Source organism: Corvus brachyrhynchos, unplaced genomic scaffold (genome assembly GCF_000691975.1).
Source record: "Corvus brachyrhynchos isolate BGI_N302 unplaced genomic scaffold, ASM69197v1 scaffold29, whole genome shotgun sequence".
In the NCBI taxonomy this organism is placed as follows: domain Eukaryota; kingdom Metazoa; phylum Chordata; class Aves; order Passeriformes; family Corvidae; genus Corvus; species Corvus brachyrhynchos.
This window is the reverse complement of record NW_008240033.1, coordinates 2,013,279-2,031,084: the sequence shown is the minus strand read 5'-3', so window position 1 is coordinate 2,031,084 and position 17,806 is coordinate 2,013,279. Positions and strand designations below refer to the sequence as shown.

Genomic DNA, 17,806 nt, shown 5'->3' with positions numbered 1-17,806 from the left:
TACTGCACATTCAACTTAACATGGTCCCCGCAGACGAGCAAAAGCCCACCCAAAACAAATCCTGAATCTCTTTAGCAGTACTAAGGCAGAGCACAGACCTCCAGAAACACGATTCAAGTGGCCTAGTTTATTACTCAACACTAAGAATGCATTTCCAGTAAACAAAGAGAAAGCAGGCAAAACTATGTATCTCTGGCAGACAAAAGAATCACTCATTAAGAGAGTAGGTTAAATATTTCATACAGAAAATAATTTAATACACATATTATATATAAAAAATAACAAGCACACATATTAAACACAGAATTCTTAGGTTGAAGAGCCTAAGGCAAAATAAATGCGATATTTTTGATAAAGGCTCAAGTAAATATTAATAGGTGTCCAGAGGAAACAAAGTCATCACTTACCAAATATGTGTCCTAAGTTTGCATCCATTTTTATTTCAAACACTTGAGATATGACATAAAACGTCAATAAAAATATTGCTATGACTACTACCAACTTTGCAGCACCTGTTAGGAAACAAAAAAAAGTTTCAAAAAATTATCTGGAAATGGTAACATTAGTTTACCAAAATAAGCAACAACCGAAATGTATCAGATTACATTCTGGGGAACTCAGAAATAGGATGATCATTTGCAGACTTATTGAACAGAACAAATCTGAAAAAGGTATCGGTATTATGGATGGATATTATAACGTAGGATGGATATTATAATGTAGGATGTAATGCACTGATCCATCAGGTTATCATACCAAATGCACACTTTGGTCTTAACTTTCTCCACCTTCATGCTTGTCTGACACCATAGTACACCAACTCAGCTGAGCAAGCCAGGAGAAACCAGACTTTTCCATGAAAATCCAGCTTAACCAAATGAATGAAGATGATCTACCTGACTGTTGTCCAAAAGCAAAATTCCCTCCTTCCCCATGCCACTTCCCTGTTCTTAGCCATGAGGACCTGGTTCCTCACTGTTCACAAATACTGTGTTTCCCCCTGCCCTCAACTTGAGCTACCTCTGTTTTAACGTATGGCCCAGACTGAGTGATTAGGGATCTGTTTATATACTGCAGCTTGGCTGCTATGGTCAGTCAGCTCTGAGTATTAAATTAAAAAACAAACAACAAAAAACCCCAAACCCCAACCACCAGCCAACCAGAAACAAGCATTCTCACCTACTTTTCAAGAAATTCATATTAATGACATTCAAAAAGCAAGTTTGATGACTCAAAGGCTATTTTAAAATAAGTAAGAAAAAGCAGTACCTCTACCCTCCCCCTTTTAATATATTGAGGTCTCAGGTAGCTTGAAGCTTTACAAGCCTAAGTTCCTCCAGTGCTGAGTGGCCAATCTACTTCTTGGGAGAAGAGCTGTAAGCACACAACCACAGCAACTTACATCTGAAATGGAAACGCATGTGATACTGCCACAAACCTCACCATTTTTTAGCACAATTTGCAATACATTTTTACAGAATACTCCACTCTTAACTGATGGTAAAATAGTGACAGAGTAGAAGTTGGGTGAGGAGGCATCTGATCAACATCCTGCCTTCCTATCTCATTGCAGTATGTCAAACTGGTTGGAAGAATCAACCTTAAAGCATGCTTCTTTTTCTCAGATTGCCAGCCAAATACATCCTCTAGAAAAAACCAAACTTATATACTCCTGCAGATCTCAGACGGCTGCTGTGATAGGCTGTTCAGAAAAATCTTAAAATAGACAGATTACTCAGCCTTCAGGATGAGAGATGCTAATCAATCCTCCCAAAAGGCTAAAAAAAGATAAGGGGATAGAAAAAGAAAAGGAAGATGAAGAAAGACACAAGGGTTTTTTGTTTGTAGTTTGGTCTTTTTCATGTGTGAGCACATACATACTATGATGTAAGAAAACACAGGTGCAAACTTAAATTAAAAATATTATGCTGGAACTCCAAAGATCACTGCACTTGAAAGAAAGGGAACCATGCACTAGCACTGGAGAAACAGATGATCTGAACATATGGTAAAAAGTGAGGTAAAGGTTTTCCAAGCAACACTGCTTAAAACCACAAGATGGTACCAGATTTTTGGAATGTGTCATCTAGCAAGTGGCATTTAGAGACCATGTTGTTTTAGTATATAGTATGTGAGATGAACAAGAACTCAGTCTGAGGACTAACCATCCCCTCTACTCTCTATTCTGAGCTCTCCAACTGAATGGCAAGTGCTCCCTTCAAAGAAAGAGTAAGAAATCTCCTAGAAGGTTCTCCAAGCATTTGAACCAAAACTGGCATGTTTGCTACAGGTGAAACATTCTATAGGAACTGCCATATCTTCTTTGTGGGTTTTTAGCAAAAAAAACCCAGTTAGACAGAACGGGAAAAAAACCCCGAAACATGTTTGGAAAACAATTTTCCAGGTGAATCAGGCACCTAAAAATTGGAGCATTTTCCAGTTCTTTATCAGATTTACTTTAGCAAGTTGCTCCCAGTTATACATACTGTAGTTAATAAAGCAAATTTAAGAGTAGTGACAGAAATTGACTAATTTCATGCATTAACAAGGTCTTGGAAAAGGTGTCATTTTCTCCTAGAAGAGGCAACAATTTCTCCTTCTGCAAAATAACACTGCAACTATCGATAAAAGTACAGTGCACTCAACTGAACTCAAAACTGTTCCATTGCTACACAGGCTATTCTACTGTGACAAAATGCCTAAATAATGTTTTCTTTTAATGTTGTATTGGCAAAGATCTTATTTTTACAATCACTATACCTTCTGTCAAGTAGAATTAGTTTCTCAAAGCCTGTACCACAGTAACTTACCTCTATGAAAAGGCTTTTATAGTTTTCAAACTCCCAGCAACCATTCAGGAAGTTTCAGGCACTTAAAACAGCAGATAGCAATTTTAGTTAGGGTGCAAGGCAGGGAAGAAATGGCTTAAGACAACCATTTGCCATCTCCTTATTCCCTCATCATCTTACAGAAATAGCAGCCGAAATACGTCAAGTCATGGCACCTTAAGCAGTCACTGCAGATCAGCTACAGCATTTTAACAAGGTGATTGCTCCTTGACCATCCCAAATTCCAAAATGAGTTTCATTAAACATCAATAAAGTAGAACAGCAGTGCCTGTTACGCCAGTTAAGTGAAGCACACCCTGACAAAGCTTGATGAGGATACCAAACTGAGTGAGGAAGTGGACACGTCTAAAGGGAGAGCCAACCTGCAGGAACACCTGGATAGGCTGGAAGAGTGGGCTAACACTAATAGTGAACTTCAACAAGGACAAGTGTAAGGTCTTCCACTCCAGAAATCACCAGGAGTAAAGAACAGACTGGAATCTACCCAGCTGGGGAGCAGCTCTGTGGAAAGGGACCAGGGCATCCTGGTGGACAACAAGCTCAATACAAATGGAGGGTGCTGGCAAAGAAGCCAACAGGATGCTGAGCTGCATTAACAAGGGCATCACCAGCAGAGAGATAAAGTCATATACCTCTCTGCACAGCACTTGCCAGGCCACACCTGTTATACTCCCTTCAGTTTTGGGCCCTGCTATTAAAAAAAGAAAAAAAAAAAAAAAAAAAAAGACACACATGGACAACCTAGAGAGAGTCCAATACAAAGATGATCAAAGGACTGGGAAGCCTGCCAGATGAGGAAAGGCTGAGACTGCTGGCTTTGTTTAGCCTTGAGAAAAGACTTACAGGAGAACTTAGTACCATGTTCCAGTATTTCAAGGGTGGCTACCCTTCAAGGGATGGAGGTTGCCTTTCTGCAAGGAGTCACATTGAAAACAAGAGGCACAGTGGGTACAAGTTATTCTGGGGAAGATTCCAGTTGGACAAGGAAAAATTTTCACAATAAGAACAATCAGACATTGGAATAATCTCCCCAGGGAAGTGGTGGACTCCCCAACACTGGCCATTTTAAAATTTGGCTGGACAAAATGCTGGGCCATTGTATAAAGATGGCTAGGGTCCAAACTAGAGGAAGTTATAGCAGCACAAAAATTATAGGGTAAAATACAGCTGCTACTCCCTGGATGGAATGCTGTGAGCACACTCCAAACCTATCCCACAATGATTCCCCACACACAGTCTGCAACCTCAAGCACATGCTAACGGGGAACAGAGGGTGGAGAAGAGTAGAAACACCTTGGCCAGGCTCTGTTGAAATCAGATGGAATTTTGTAGCTGATAAACCTGCACAGCACCTGTCAACCAAGGGAGATAAGAGCAGGTATCTTGCTGCTGACCCAGTAACTGTGGTGAAATCACTCTCCTGAGATGAACTTGGTTCTTTGTAACTTAATTGTAATATTAACTCACACCATCATTCCAAAGTTACCTCCCTCCAAGGTACAAACACCCCTCACTGAGCATGCACTCTATATTTTATTGACTATACCTGTAACAGCGAAGCAAGACAATTTTCCACCAATGAGTAACAAAAATATGTATTACTAGAGTCATTCAAGATCCACCCAGTGAACAGGAAGTTCATTGAAGGGTCCCCATAATAGGACACTGACAGACTAGTTAGGCACAAGGGCCTTGGCTTTCCTGGCGTGCTGACAGACTAATCAGAAATCAAAGGTTTGAGGAAATCTCCACTTTTCACAAGACAACCATCTTGTCTAGACCATGCTTCTGCCAAGAAATGTCGGACCAGATGATTCTTCAGATCCCTTTTAACCTGGTATTCTATGATTCTATGACTTTAAAACCTTATTGTCACAACTTGCTATTGTTGTCTACAGCAGTTGTTTCACAAATGACCAAAGTGTGATTTTACTGAGCATACTTACCTGCTATTCTCATGTTTAGTCTTCAGCCAGCTAATGACACTATTGCATTAAAACAGCCACCTATGAAGAAAGAAACAAAACAAAGCAAAACAAAAACTAAGAACCACTTCACCATAATTACAGCCAAAACCCCACTTTTGTGATGAATAAAAAAAACCCATAGATTTTCTAGTTAATAAAATTAATGATGATTGTTCTGAATACCTATTTCTTAATGCTCACAGTTAAGGAAAGATTTAAGATAGATTTCTGATGTCTTGCTTTCATTTGTTTCTCCCCAAAGAAGTGTTCTGAAAAAATACTAATTTCATCTAATCCACTACAAATTCAGTTTAACTTTCAATCCTTCAATCTGTGACCTAAGTACTTACCAGTGTTCTATCTAAGCAGTCTTTAGTTTCCTAAAGCTATGTGGTAGAAGTCAACAACTCCAACTGCACTCCTTCAAAACCCTATCTGCTTCTGGGTGCAAGTTGTTATTTGGCAACATAGCATAGCCAACCATGCTTTGGAGAGAAAAGATTTAAGCATTTTGGTCTTTAGGATACTACGTAAACTGCATTCAATGGAACTGAAAGAAGGTCAACACTTTAACCTATGCATTACAGAAATGTAACAACACATTTGTCATTCACAGGTACAGCCAGAGGAATAACATGGTCAGCAATGACAGAAGCACCAACCCTAATACTCCAATTATTTCAGAATAAACTGAAAACCATTCTAAGCAAGCAGCACCTAAGCAACCACAAGCTTCACCACACAGAGTCAAAGTGGGCCACAAACTCCACAGGCTCTGCACAAAAGCTCCCACCTCCTCCTCCTCAAGCAATGCAGGGTCCAGGGGCCATACCAAATCTTCTGCCCTCTACCTGCAGAGCCAGGGCTGCTCCTGGCTCTGCACCATGCTCATGCTCAGTCCTGGTGGGCCCATGCTGCACTGAGTCTGGCCATTTGGCATGACTTTCCCCCGATTCAGGGATCTTGTTGAATCATCTACACTAAGGCCACATCTGAAAACATGTAATCAGCTATCACCCTAATCCAAGTAGCTGTCCCAGACCCCCATCACAAAAGCATCCCTAACCCTCTGCACTCCTATGCCATGATTTTGAAAACCATCAAAAACATTATCTTTAGGAATTATTAGAAAAAATGCTGTTATTAGAAATACAAATTATTTCGAGACAAGCACCAAAACACCCACATAGTTCTCATGGTCTATGCTAAGGAGAAAAAATTGGTATTATGTAGACAACCTTTTGCCTTCACTTAGTTCAGTATCTTCAAGTTCAGTGATTTGTGTCCAGATCCTCTTTGCCAAAGACTCAGTCATTCTGCTTTATCCCTTCAAGTTTACAAGAAAATTGTCAGCAGAGAAATAAACAGGGAAAAAAATTGCAAACACAGAAATACTTATTTCTATTTATTGGAATTTGAAAATACTTATCACCAAAGCTTAAAAGCAGACAAATGTTTCTGAGTGCTAATGTTGTACTGTAAAGGAAATCTCACAGCATATTATAGACCATAATATATCCATTTAGTTGTAGCCACATATATTATATCCTCATATAATAACTTCTTTCAGTGAAAGGCCAGTATTCATCTGTCTTGTAAAAAGGCAAAAAAGAATTCGTTACGGCAGATAAACCCAGTTTATTTCAAAGTCTGTGAACAGAATTATTCTAGGCTTCTTCCTCTCCACACACCCAGAAATATACCAATGTTACAATAAACACTGTCTGTACTTGGAACAACTACAAGCTTCTTTTAAGTCTGCACTGAAAAAAAGAAGTTTCTTTTTTTGTTTTACTCTAAACAAAAACACACCACAAATTCAAAGCATGAAAAGAAGAATATGAACAAAACCAGAAAAAGAATCTAAGTGAAACAATCGTATGATCTAACCTTGACTGCTTTTATCCCAAAATCCCCTTTCACCCATCTCAGGGAACATTATTTGTTGCAATCAACGAATAAGAGTATGCATCCTTTTTTAGGTGTGGAATGTTTGTTTTATTTAGAAAAAGGAAAAATGAGTGTGCTATGCCTCAACTTGAGAGGAATTTACAAAATGTAGTGATTATTTTTCTAAATTACAATATCCTGAAAAATCATGGGGTTTGATTTACAGAATAATACAGTAGTGCTACAGTACAGACAAGTCTTGCACAGCGCTTTCCAGCTGCGAGAAAATAATTTATGGACATCAAGTCCTTTTCCTACACTGCATTATCTTAGATTTATTTTAAAAAAATCTTTCAAGACAGAACAGGAATAAAACAGGACAAGCCATGAACCCTTATGAGTGCTTAGAGACCATTACTCCACATCTTTGGTATTAAACCTCGTAACTGAAATTAGAGAACTGACTAAAAAATTTATTCGGAATTTTTAATAGTGCACATTTTAGGATCATTTAAAAACAAACAAGGAACACAGGACCACAACTAAGCTTGCTGAGATTCAGATGCACAAAACCAGTACCAACAACCTTCATTCGATTGCTTTAGAAATGGGCCAAAATAACCCAAACACTATTTTTCTCTTCTTTGATATAAGATTCCATCAAGCAGAGGCAGCAGAATTAGAACCTTAGTATCCTCCTGACTTATGAATGTCAAGTAATGCAAATAATGATTTATTACTACATCGTTCTCTGTCAGGCAGTACAAAAAGGCTCCCAAGTATCACTTATTAGAGGCTGAGGCAGGAGGTGCAGCCCATAGCAGGGTTGAGAGGCAGTGTCCCGATGAGTACAGCAGAACCCTACAGAGATGCAAAGGCCAAGGAAAACACAAAACAGAAGTGATCAACATCTCCAAGTTGCAAAGTAAAATGGCTGGGTTTGGGAAGCATTATATGACTCAAACACGGATTTTCTTTTACTTCAGAGTTTTCTTAGCACAAAACTTAGGAAGTTTATCAGTCAAGGTCAGCAGAAAGAAACCAGAAATTCTGTTGTGCAGCAGTGCCTTGAAATAAAAAGCTATCCACGAAAGAACCTGAACAGGAGAAGAAAAGAAGTTACAGGTTATAAATCCTTCTTGAATGCTGGCATGTCATTACCCAGTTCCCTGCATGGAGTTGCACATCTATTCGTGCAAAAAAGATTATTTATTCTGGATAGAAACTACTAGGGAGAGGATATACGGAAAGACAGTTGGGAGCTGAGGTTACTGGTTGCTTCTTTTCTGCATCCTTGTGCATCCCAAACAACCCCCATAGCAGTCTGAAACGCTCTGCATAGGGCACAGAAAACAGTATCTTACAATTTAAAAAAAAAAAAAAAAGTAAGAGAAAAACAACGGGCTTTCCTCCACCCTGCTCCACTTGTTGATTAACTTGTGTGCTATGGCATACTCAACACAAATACAAAAAATTTAATATATTAATCCACAGAACTACTGCATGTATTTTTATTCATACCTAAACTAACTTCAGTAAGTAGACCAGCAGATCCTTGCTTTTAAAAGTAACATGTGTCTCTTGAGGGAACCCTGCTAGGTCCTTCCCAGAGGAAGCTTATAACATGACTTCATTTAGGAAAATTACAAGCCTATAATCCTTCCAAGCAAATCATCATCATATTTTGTTAGATGATATCAAGTTTCTAACACACCAAGACTGAGTTCTTTCTACATTAATGTGTTAGACAGAGTGGTCATCAAGCAAGTTTTCCTCCTAGAATCATTGTGCAAGAGGAAACAGCACTGAGATAATTGACAAATTAACAGTTCTTATTAATACAGCCTCACTGACATAACAGTGAATGAAGTGCAGATTTCAGTCCCAAGCTGAATGCAATTCAATTTGGTTAATTCTTTATCAGGCTTCTCTTGACACTAGTCCAGAGATGGTCCCATGGGGTACACGTCACTAGGGCAGGAGTTCAACCTCTGCCCTATTTACTGTGCAGAAAGCTGTGGCCACTTGCCACAAACTTCGGTTTAAAAGAGGTTTCAAACACGATTGTAACTAATGTTTCGAAGGATAATAATGAAACATGTAGTCTATTTCATTCCCAGGATAATAGTATTTCCATTAGCAACTTGATAACGTGAGTGGATTACACTTACAAAACGGGTACACAAAAGCAAGCAAAGATGAGACGCCAGAATTTAGAAGGTCAAGAAAATTTTGAATTCTGACCTTAGCTGATTAGGAGGAGGTTCCAAAATCAACAACGACACTTAATAAAACAGAAAGTAATACACTTCAAAATGGACATCAAGCACAGCAAAACAAGCAGCAGAAATGGAGAAAGAGATTACAGCAGCACTCTAATATTGGGGTCAACAATGTCGTACTGCCACAAAAGTAACTGTTGTGAACTGCACCGACAGGACTGCTGTGTACGGAAAAAAAAAAGCAATTACTCTGCTCTGCCTAAATAAACAAAAAATACCCTGCTATCTTGACTTTTAACTGAGACCCACATGCAGTTTTTTTCTAAGTCTATCTTAATGCATAATCCCCAAATGGAAGAATCTAGATAAGAATTACATGACCTATAAACCAACCAAGGGATAAAAGAATCAAGTCTGATTTGCAGGAACTGCGAATAAGAGAAGTAAGGATCAGACATCTTTATCTCTTATCTTCAAGGTGCCATTTTAAAATTATTTAGAAATACATTTTATTTTTTAAAAATACTATTATTTATAACAAATCTAAAACATATATTAAATACATTATTATTTTAAATATGTATTTTTAAAACATTTTTTTTTCAAAAAAACTGCTGAGAATAACCATTCTCAGTATTCCCTGGCTGCTGCTTACCTATTTGCAGTTATAATATTGAAGAAAAACAACCTTCCAGTTACAAGGATAAACAAAAAATTTAAAAGGAGGCTGTAAACCATCACAGAAGTCTGGAAACAGAGACAGTTTTTCTTAACAGAGATAGCCTACAAGGTGTGAGCTAATGTCCCCCTCAATATTAAGCCCACATTTCTATACTATTATACGCAAATCTGTACCCAGGTTATAGAATATTAAATCTGTGGCAGCCTGAGATGCTTTGCATTCAATTCAGGGGGAAATTTTTCCCCCAGACCAGGACTTAAGTGTTTGTATACTTTCTAGCAAGGTCAAATAATGTTATACCTGTTTTTGTATATATATGTTATTGTTAATATGAATAGCATACACTGTACTAGAATTAAACAAGTATTCAAAATTACTTAGTAAAAAAAAAAAAAAAAGAAAAAGGCTTGAGCTTTTATTTTTATTTCCAAGACTTTAGTAGATTAGGATGTTGTCTTTTGTTTTGTTTTTTTGGCAGCACAAACTGCATTCCTCAATGATTAGCAGATGCATTTTATTCCTGTCAGAGAACAGCAAAAAATCTTCTAAACAAACAAAAAAATTAACTTTTCATCCCTGGTAAAATATAATCAATGAAACAACGTTGTGTTTAATCCAGCCTCTGTTGATAAGATATTTCAGTGCATTGTGTTAAAGCAGCTCAGAGCAGTGGTGGTTTACTCAAAATTATACAGTGAATTAGATATGTCAAGGACAGCATTAGCTATTTTTATGTGATTTCTGGTTTTAAACCAGTGGTTGTGCCAACCTGAATTATATGCCATGGACAAAACAGCAGACACATTCAAAATCATTCAAGACTGTTTCATTAAAATGCAGGATGCATTTTCTTATCCAGATGATTGCTTACTTTTCTGCTAGGCTACGAATTGTTTTTCCAGCATGTTTACAAAATTAATTTAATTTGAAATTAGTGAAGGACACACATAGAAAATAATTATATCTTTAAAAAAGTAAACAGTATAACTCAATTTTATTGTACAATCATGTGCCATTTGTGTCTTCTGGAAACACAGGCTATGACCCCAGTAGTTGCTCCCTACAGGCAGCACTCCTACACCCCTATAAATTCTTTGAGGCTCTGGCAGAAATCCACATAGGCAAAAGGTGTGTCCACACAGAACAATTTAGAGACTCAGGAATACATATTTTCTCTTCTCCTTTGTGACAAATGGTACCATGAAGTAAAATTACTAATTTCTATAAAAATGATAACACCCAAATTGTGTTCTTCCATATACATATTAAGGTTCACCTTGGCATTCCACACAACTGAATCAGACCCAAAGTGTTTGCTTGTAAAAACAAGATTTTATTTTACTTCTATCAAATTATATCTACAACAAATAAATGCAGATAAATTTAGGAAATGAAACCCAAGCTTATTCCAAAATTAAAAATAGATAATTCAGTTACTGTTGCATATCCTATGTTGTGAATACCACTATGTGGTTTCACTTTTAGGACAGGAAATACAAATGAGAAGCAGCACTGAGCCTCAGTGTTTTGATACTTGATGTGCAAAACAAACCTTTCCCAAATGGCATGTCAAATCACTGACCATGCAAGCTTTTGCTAGTGGCATCAAGCCGGTACTTTCACCTTAGGCAACACACAAACCAGCCAGTCTCAAACGCTGAAAAATTCTTCTGACTTCTGAGAGGCTGAGATAAAAGGACTAAGGCATTCATTCTTCCTACAGAGAATGAAACTCAACCCACATTCCTTTTGCAATTAAAACAACAAAACCAAACCAATCCAAGAAAAAAAAAAAAAGGCAACACAACCAATCAACAACAACAAAAAGAATTTAGTCTTATAAGCACTCAATCCATACTTTGAAGACTCTTCTCAATTATTACACAAAATTTACTGGTCCATATAGTTAAGAATGTGATTAATGCTCCCTAAAACTCACACTATTTATACATGATAAAGTAAATCATACCACTGCTGCTGACATACCTATTGAAGAGAATCTTAGCTCTGTGTTTCATGGGGTTGGATAATATCACGTATTGCAGATCAGATAGATAAAATCCTCAAGGACAAATTGCTGAACCTCATTCATCAACTTACTTCCCCACTTCATCACAGCAAACTACATAAATCTCACAATAAGGATTTTAAGAGAATGAGGTACCTCAAACTATTTTGTAAATGAAACACTGCTGTAATTACCACCTGTTCAAAAGTTCAAAACTAATTATTTGTTTTCTGTCATACTTTTAAGAAACAAATTACCACCTTGACTTCGTAAGACAGCAAAGTCTGTTCAGTTTTTCCACAACAGGAAGTAAATAAAGCTTTGCAACATATTTATCTATGGGATCACCAGGTCTCACTTGAAGGTGTTACCAGAATCTAGTAGATGTTTCAAACATACAACAGCTTTCACATCTTTATATCAATAAAAAATACCAAGCCTCTTGCTATAATATTGCATCACTATCAACAATATTATCCTGCCCTATAGAGCAATTCTCAACAGAACTACCATAGCAAAGGATATGTGCATGAAGAAAAATAAATGTACACATAATTACTGCGACTTCACAGAATGGCTCAGGTTGGAAGGGACTCCAGCGGGTCATCTGGTCCACTCTCCTTGCTCGAGCTGGGTCATCCCAGAGCACATTGCACAGGATCATGTCCAGAGAGTTCTTGAATACCTCCAGTGAGGGAGACTCCACAGCCTCTCTGTGTGACCTGTTACAGTGCTCTATCACTGCACAGCAAAGAAGTTCTTCCTCAGAAGAACTTTATTTAGGTGGAACTTCCCATGCATCAATTGCTGCCCGTTGCCTTGTGTCTTACTGCTCAGCCCCACTGAGCAGAGCCTGGCTCCATCCTCTTGACACCCTTCCTTCAGACACTGACAGACATTTATGAGGTCCTCTCTCAGCCATCTCTTCTCAAGGCTTAACAGGCCCAGTTCTCTCAGCCTTCCCTTCTAAGAAAGATACTCCATGCCTTAACTATCACTGCTGGACCTGCCCCAGGAGCTCCATACATCTCATGTACTGAGGACTTGATAGAACAACATACGACCACCACATAAATTTACCCGAGAGCATGGTTACAGAACATCATTTTATACTGAGGCCCATTTAAAATAAAGTTATCAAGCAAGCAAGGAGAAGAGGAAAGAAGCATTACAAATACTTCCTCTATAGCTCCAGATTTATTGCAGGAAAACCGATCGGCTCCTCTGCACTGTTCTTCTCCCAACCACAATAAGACTCTAGATAGTAGCTTTAAGGTGGCAGAATGAGATGATCATCCTTTGAATGAGATTCATTTACTGCACAGACCACCACAACAACCTCATCCCAGAGATGCATACCAAGACTACAAACATGGCAAGCCATGGAGTTTGTATATACTTTGCAAGGCAGAGAGGATGAAGACTACTAATAGTAACAAGGGACATCTCCACACGCTGTTGGAAATAAAACCAAATCTGTACTACCTACCAAGCATTTAAGCTTCTTTATCAAAAGCTCAGCATGATCTGAGGCTGCATGTTGGAGTTTTAACCTTTTCTCAGTAGCAAGCTGATCTCACTACAAAGCTGGGGGAAAGTACTCTCCAGTGACAGACACTGCTCACAGCACTGTTGGCATCCTAGTTCCTCTTGTTCCTAGGTGCACTGAAATCTATGCTCCACTGCAGTGCCCCTTGTCATCTACTCATCTCCCATGTGAGGTAGCATTTGGATAGGCTTTGGCCCTTTGCAGGATTAAAAGAGCATGTCACTGGCTGAGCAGAGCACCCAGCAGAGAAAGCACTGTACATCAGCTCTGGGAAGAAGGGCAGCAGCAGGCTCAACACACAGAAGGGCCATGCTATGCCTACAGGATAATGGGATCACACTGCATATATGAGACTGCTGCTGGTGCCTGATAACCTCCATGTGCATGAGGCACCCAGAAACAAAGCGCTTCTGTGGTACAGGCAAGTCATTGCTACTGGTCCATATTAGCACAGGACAGGCCATCATTTGTGAGTGATGAGATGAAAGACGCTTGAAAACGGAGAGGAAGTCAGTCAGTGACATGATTCTCAACAGCTCTAAAGTGACTCACTTCTTCCTACTGAAGATGCACAAGTCAGTCCCAAAACCTGTAGTTTCTAGACTGGTTTCTGAGCATCAAGATATCAAAACAAAGATCCACAACCTACATCTTGGCTAGGTGCAATCTTACAGCAACCACTATCAAAACCATAAGCCATATCTGAGAGGAATAATTTCACAGAAAAAAATATCTCGGGACAATGTATTCTTTTTATATTTTATATATTTACATAATTTGTACACTTAAATATTTAGTTAACAACTGGTATACATCCACTAACTAAAATCCAACACAGCCATTTTCTATCCTTTGATGTGTAATAATCTAAGCATCATCATGGATGGGGAAATCTAAAGTTATGCTGCATAGGAATTTACTGTATGTCATTACCTATGTAGAAATTTGCCACATCAGGAACATATAAATTCCTTTGAGGAACAGCATCCCTCAGTGATAGGCTCTATGCACAGCTGACACAAAGATGCTGATATGCAACCACTGCATACTCTAACAACTCCTGATGCAATCCCCTCTGAATCAAGCTGTTCTAAGAGAAATTCCCTGTTACAGGAACTCCTTTAATAAACTTCTGCCTGAATCAACTCAAATGCAATTCCAAAACCATTCACATGCCACTGATATTCAGCTGACCAGCAAGCACACGAGCAGCCACGGCAGTTCTGTCAACCACCTCCCTAGAAAGTACAAGAGTATCAAGGCTGATCCAAAAGCAGAATCAAGTGTCTGGGAACAGGTCAGCAGCTTTCTAGCAGCAGCAATACTAACAAACACCAGGTTAAAGACTTGTGAAGTGATAACTCAACTAACTGGTGATACCACAACAGATCAAAACAAAAAACAAAATAAAAAAAATTTTTGCTACTAGGAGATGGTTACTTTCTCCTCAGACAAAAGACAGCTGAAGAGAGGGTGGGAGAAGGGAAGGAAGCCAGCCAGTCACAAGAAAGCAAGTCTTATGAATGGGGGGGAGACTGTCATGTATTTCAATGTAAAGATGTTAACTGGACTGTCATGAGAACTAGCATGTGTTTGTACACATAAACACGTTGTGAAACTTTCTGCCACTAATACTGACTCAACAGTCACATTGAATGCAGCGCAGAGTTTACTCCAGCAGCTCCTCCTGTCCTGATAATCTTCCAAAGTTCTCCTCTCTTCTACTAAGTCTGTTCCACACTCTCTTGGCACTGAGGATATATGAGGCCAAGGCTGGAAAATTCTAAGGTGCAGCTCAGTCTACAAATGAAGATACAAACTATTTTTGTATTACAAAGATACAGTACTGTATATGGGGAACAAAAATAGTTGAACAATTCCAAAAGAGTAACTATTGTTAATGCCCTGTGAAAACTATAATGTGATTGAATTTCAGGAACCCTGGGTGAAATACCATTTAATACAGTCATCCACCATTTATTATAAACATCAATGAAATACTGAGGAAGGATAAGGTTTTTAAATTTGTGGATAACACCAAAAGGCATGCAGATGGAAACAAATTATAGGGGGGAATTAGAGCTACAAATTACCCAGAAAAATATTTATTTATTTTCACCAAAAAATTCCTCTCAGGATGCATATACCCTTAACAAAAGTATTAGGAAGCTATGCTTGAATCCATGGTTAGACAGAGAACTTTAGATGATTAAGCAGGAAGCCAGGAACACCTATTTATAGGTTACAGATGCTTAAGCTAAGAAATGAAATTTCAAGCAGCAATACCAGCTTAAAGTCACTTCCTCGTCACACTTCTGCTGTGTTCTCGTGTCACTACCTCAGGCCTACATAGTATTAGGAAGCATTGAAAATTGATGAGATAGGTGAGCTCACCTGCCAGGCTGCTCCAACCCATGTGATTTTGCTCACTAAGGAAACGTAATGCAGCAACAGAATGTAACTTACGATAGATTAGAGGACAACTTTCAAGAGTGTTGAGATGCCAAGCACAGCAGCATTGGGCTGCTAGTTTTGCTCACCCATGTCATGGTCTCACTTCAAGACTATCAGACTTCTGACATTAACAAAAATTACATATTTTCTAAGAATTTATGTACAATCTTGGTTGCAGACCAATGTGAGACTTCTCAGGAAGATCCTTCCAAACTGCAAAACGATTACAATATTTCCAGTACTGTTGACAGCAAAACAATTGTCACAGGGTTATACAGCTGGACACTGGCAGGTAAAACATAGAGGTTTACAATAATCATGCCTCAAGTCCTACACAGTCTCAGGAAATTTTAGTGAAAAACTCAGAACTGAACATACATATCACTTATATGACTCATGGACACACTGATTACCGATATAAGTAGAAAGACCTGCAGCCGTTACACTCACATGTCAACCCCCTGACTCCACTGGAACTACAGGTTCAAAAACCAGAACTTAAGTTCTATTTGAATAACAAGTTCTCTTTGATCAATTTAAAATTTTAAGAACAAGTTCTCTGTGTCTGCTGGGGATTCATTTTATGGACACCTAATCTTTACACTACAAAAAAATCTGTAAGCAGACAGGTATTTTTGCATAGCACCAATCCACCTTATGATCTTATTAAAAAAAAAAAAAAAAATCAGTTTCTTGTATGTTAGTATTTTTCCCCAAAACCTGAAAACTAAACATTTAGGAATTCACTTTTTAAATATTAATTTTCCAAAGTTCCACTAAAATTTTAAATTCTTTCTACATTATCACTCTCTCCTTAAAGCACTAAGAGTTCACATTAAATGTGGGTGGTCAGTGGATGGCTGCACTCAAGAGCTGTGGCCAGTGGCCCAATGTCCAAGAGAGTAGAGCAGTGACAAGTGGTGTGCCTCAGAGGTTGGTATTGGGATGGTGATTAGACGCTGACACAGGTTTGCCAGAGAGGTGGTAGGTAACCCACCCCTGGAAGCACTCAAGGCCAGGTCTGGATGGGGCTTTAAGCAACCTGGTCTAGTGGAGGGTGTCCCTGCCCATGGCACGGGGGCTGGAAATAGATTGTCTTTAAGGTCCCTTCCAACCCAAACCATTCTATGGTTCTATGTAGAGCACATATGCCCTGAAGCACTCGGGCCGCACTTAGAGAGGCTGGTTCCGTGAAGCAACTATTATTATTTACTCTGCACTCTTACTGGGTGAAATGGTCAGAACTTCTGCAGAAAGACGGAAGCAACGGCCTGCAACAAACAGGTGCTTCCTCCATCCTGAAGTGATTAGATGTCATCACATGACAACAGCAAGCTATTAGCTTGTGAACAGCATACCTGCAGGCTTAAAGCAAGTCACAAAACTTGTTATGCCACACAAACAACTATGCAAATCAACAGCTGAAAAAGATTTCTTCATACTTAAAAGAAACCCTGTTGGGAAAACATGTGCTGATTAAGACACTCACACCTTGAGAAGTTTCAAAAGCTCTAAAAGAGAGAAAACAACACGACTGTTGTACAGTCATTAACTAGCCATTTCTGGTGTGGGTTTGTGGTTTTGACTCTTTTTCTAAATAACTCCCCAATCAGTATTAAATTAATACTTTGATAAAAGAGAGGAGCAGTCAGCTGGGTTCACCAGCAAAGCCATCATGGGCTCCAAGCCTGGGCAGCATTATAGGCCATGCAAAACATTAAAAATATCTGGAATATGCAAAGATCTTCACTCAAGTCTGGAGTTATTACGTTGCCATTTAACCTCTTTTAAATGTGAGAAAATGGGAAGATAAACAAGACAGGTGAGTTACACAGCCCCTTAGTGGCTCAAGCAAACACGTGGCTTAACATATGATAGCATTTACCTAAGAGGAAAAAACCGTAAATGTAATTTCTGTATTTTTTCCTACTTCAGCAACTCAGAGGAGCCAGTAACCAAAGGCACACAGGCTGGTTCGACAAGTATCTCTCTGCAAACAGCACATTCAACTTCCTTAGGAGTTCATGGCTGCTCTCCGTAACGATGCATTTAGCGCTTTAGTTAAACAAGGGCTGAGCCCTATAACCCATCTGCCAACAGGGTTCGCGGCCCCGTACTCCACCGAGAAAGCCAAGGGAGCACCACCACCGAGCAGCAGCACCATCTCGTTTTCACCGAGCTGACT

The 17,806-nt window shown here is 38.9% G+C and overlaps 1 protein-coding gene across 2 annotated transcripts in view; it reads right to left on the bottom strand.

The window, feature by feature from the left end:
• The window catches only part of FAM3C (family with sequence similarity 3 member C), a 59,341-nt gene that overhangs the window by 12,660 nt on the left and 28,875 nt on the right, over window positions 1-17,806 (bottom strand). Inside the window, exons 1-3 of one of the 2 annotated variants that reach the window (XM_008640975.2) lie at window positions 6,055-6,144; window positions 4,796-4,855; window positions 408-512 (exon numbers count right to left, since the gene is read on the bottom strand). In XM_008640975.2, coding sequence (XP_008639197.1) covers window positions 408-512; window positions 4,796-4,808 — 118 coding nt within the window. In that variant the 5' untranslated portion in view covers window positions 4,809-4,855; window positions 6,055-6,144. Of the gene's footprint in view, window positions 1-407; window positions 513-4,795; window positions 4,856-6,054; window positions 6,145-17,806 lie in introns of those variants that run through there. The other variant, XM_017743762.1, reaches the window with a different exon arrangement.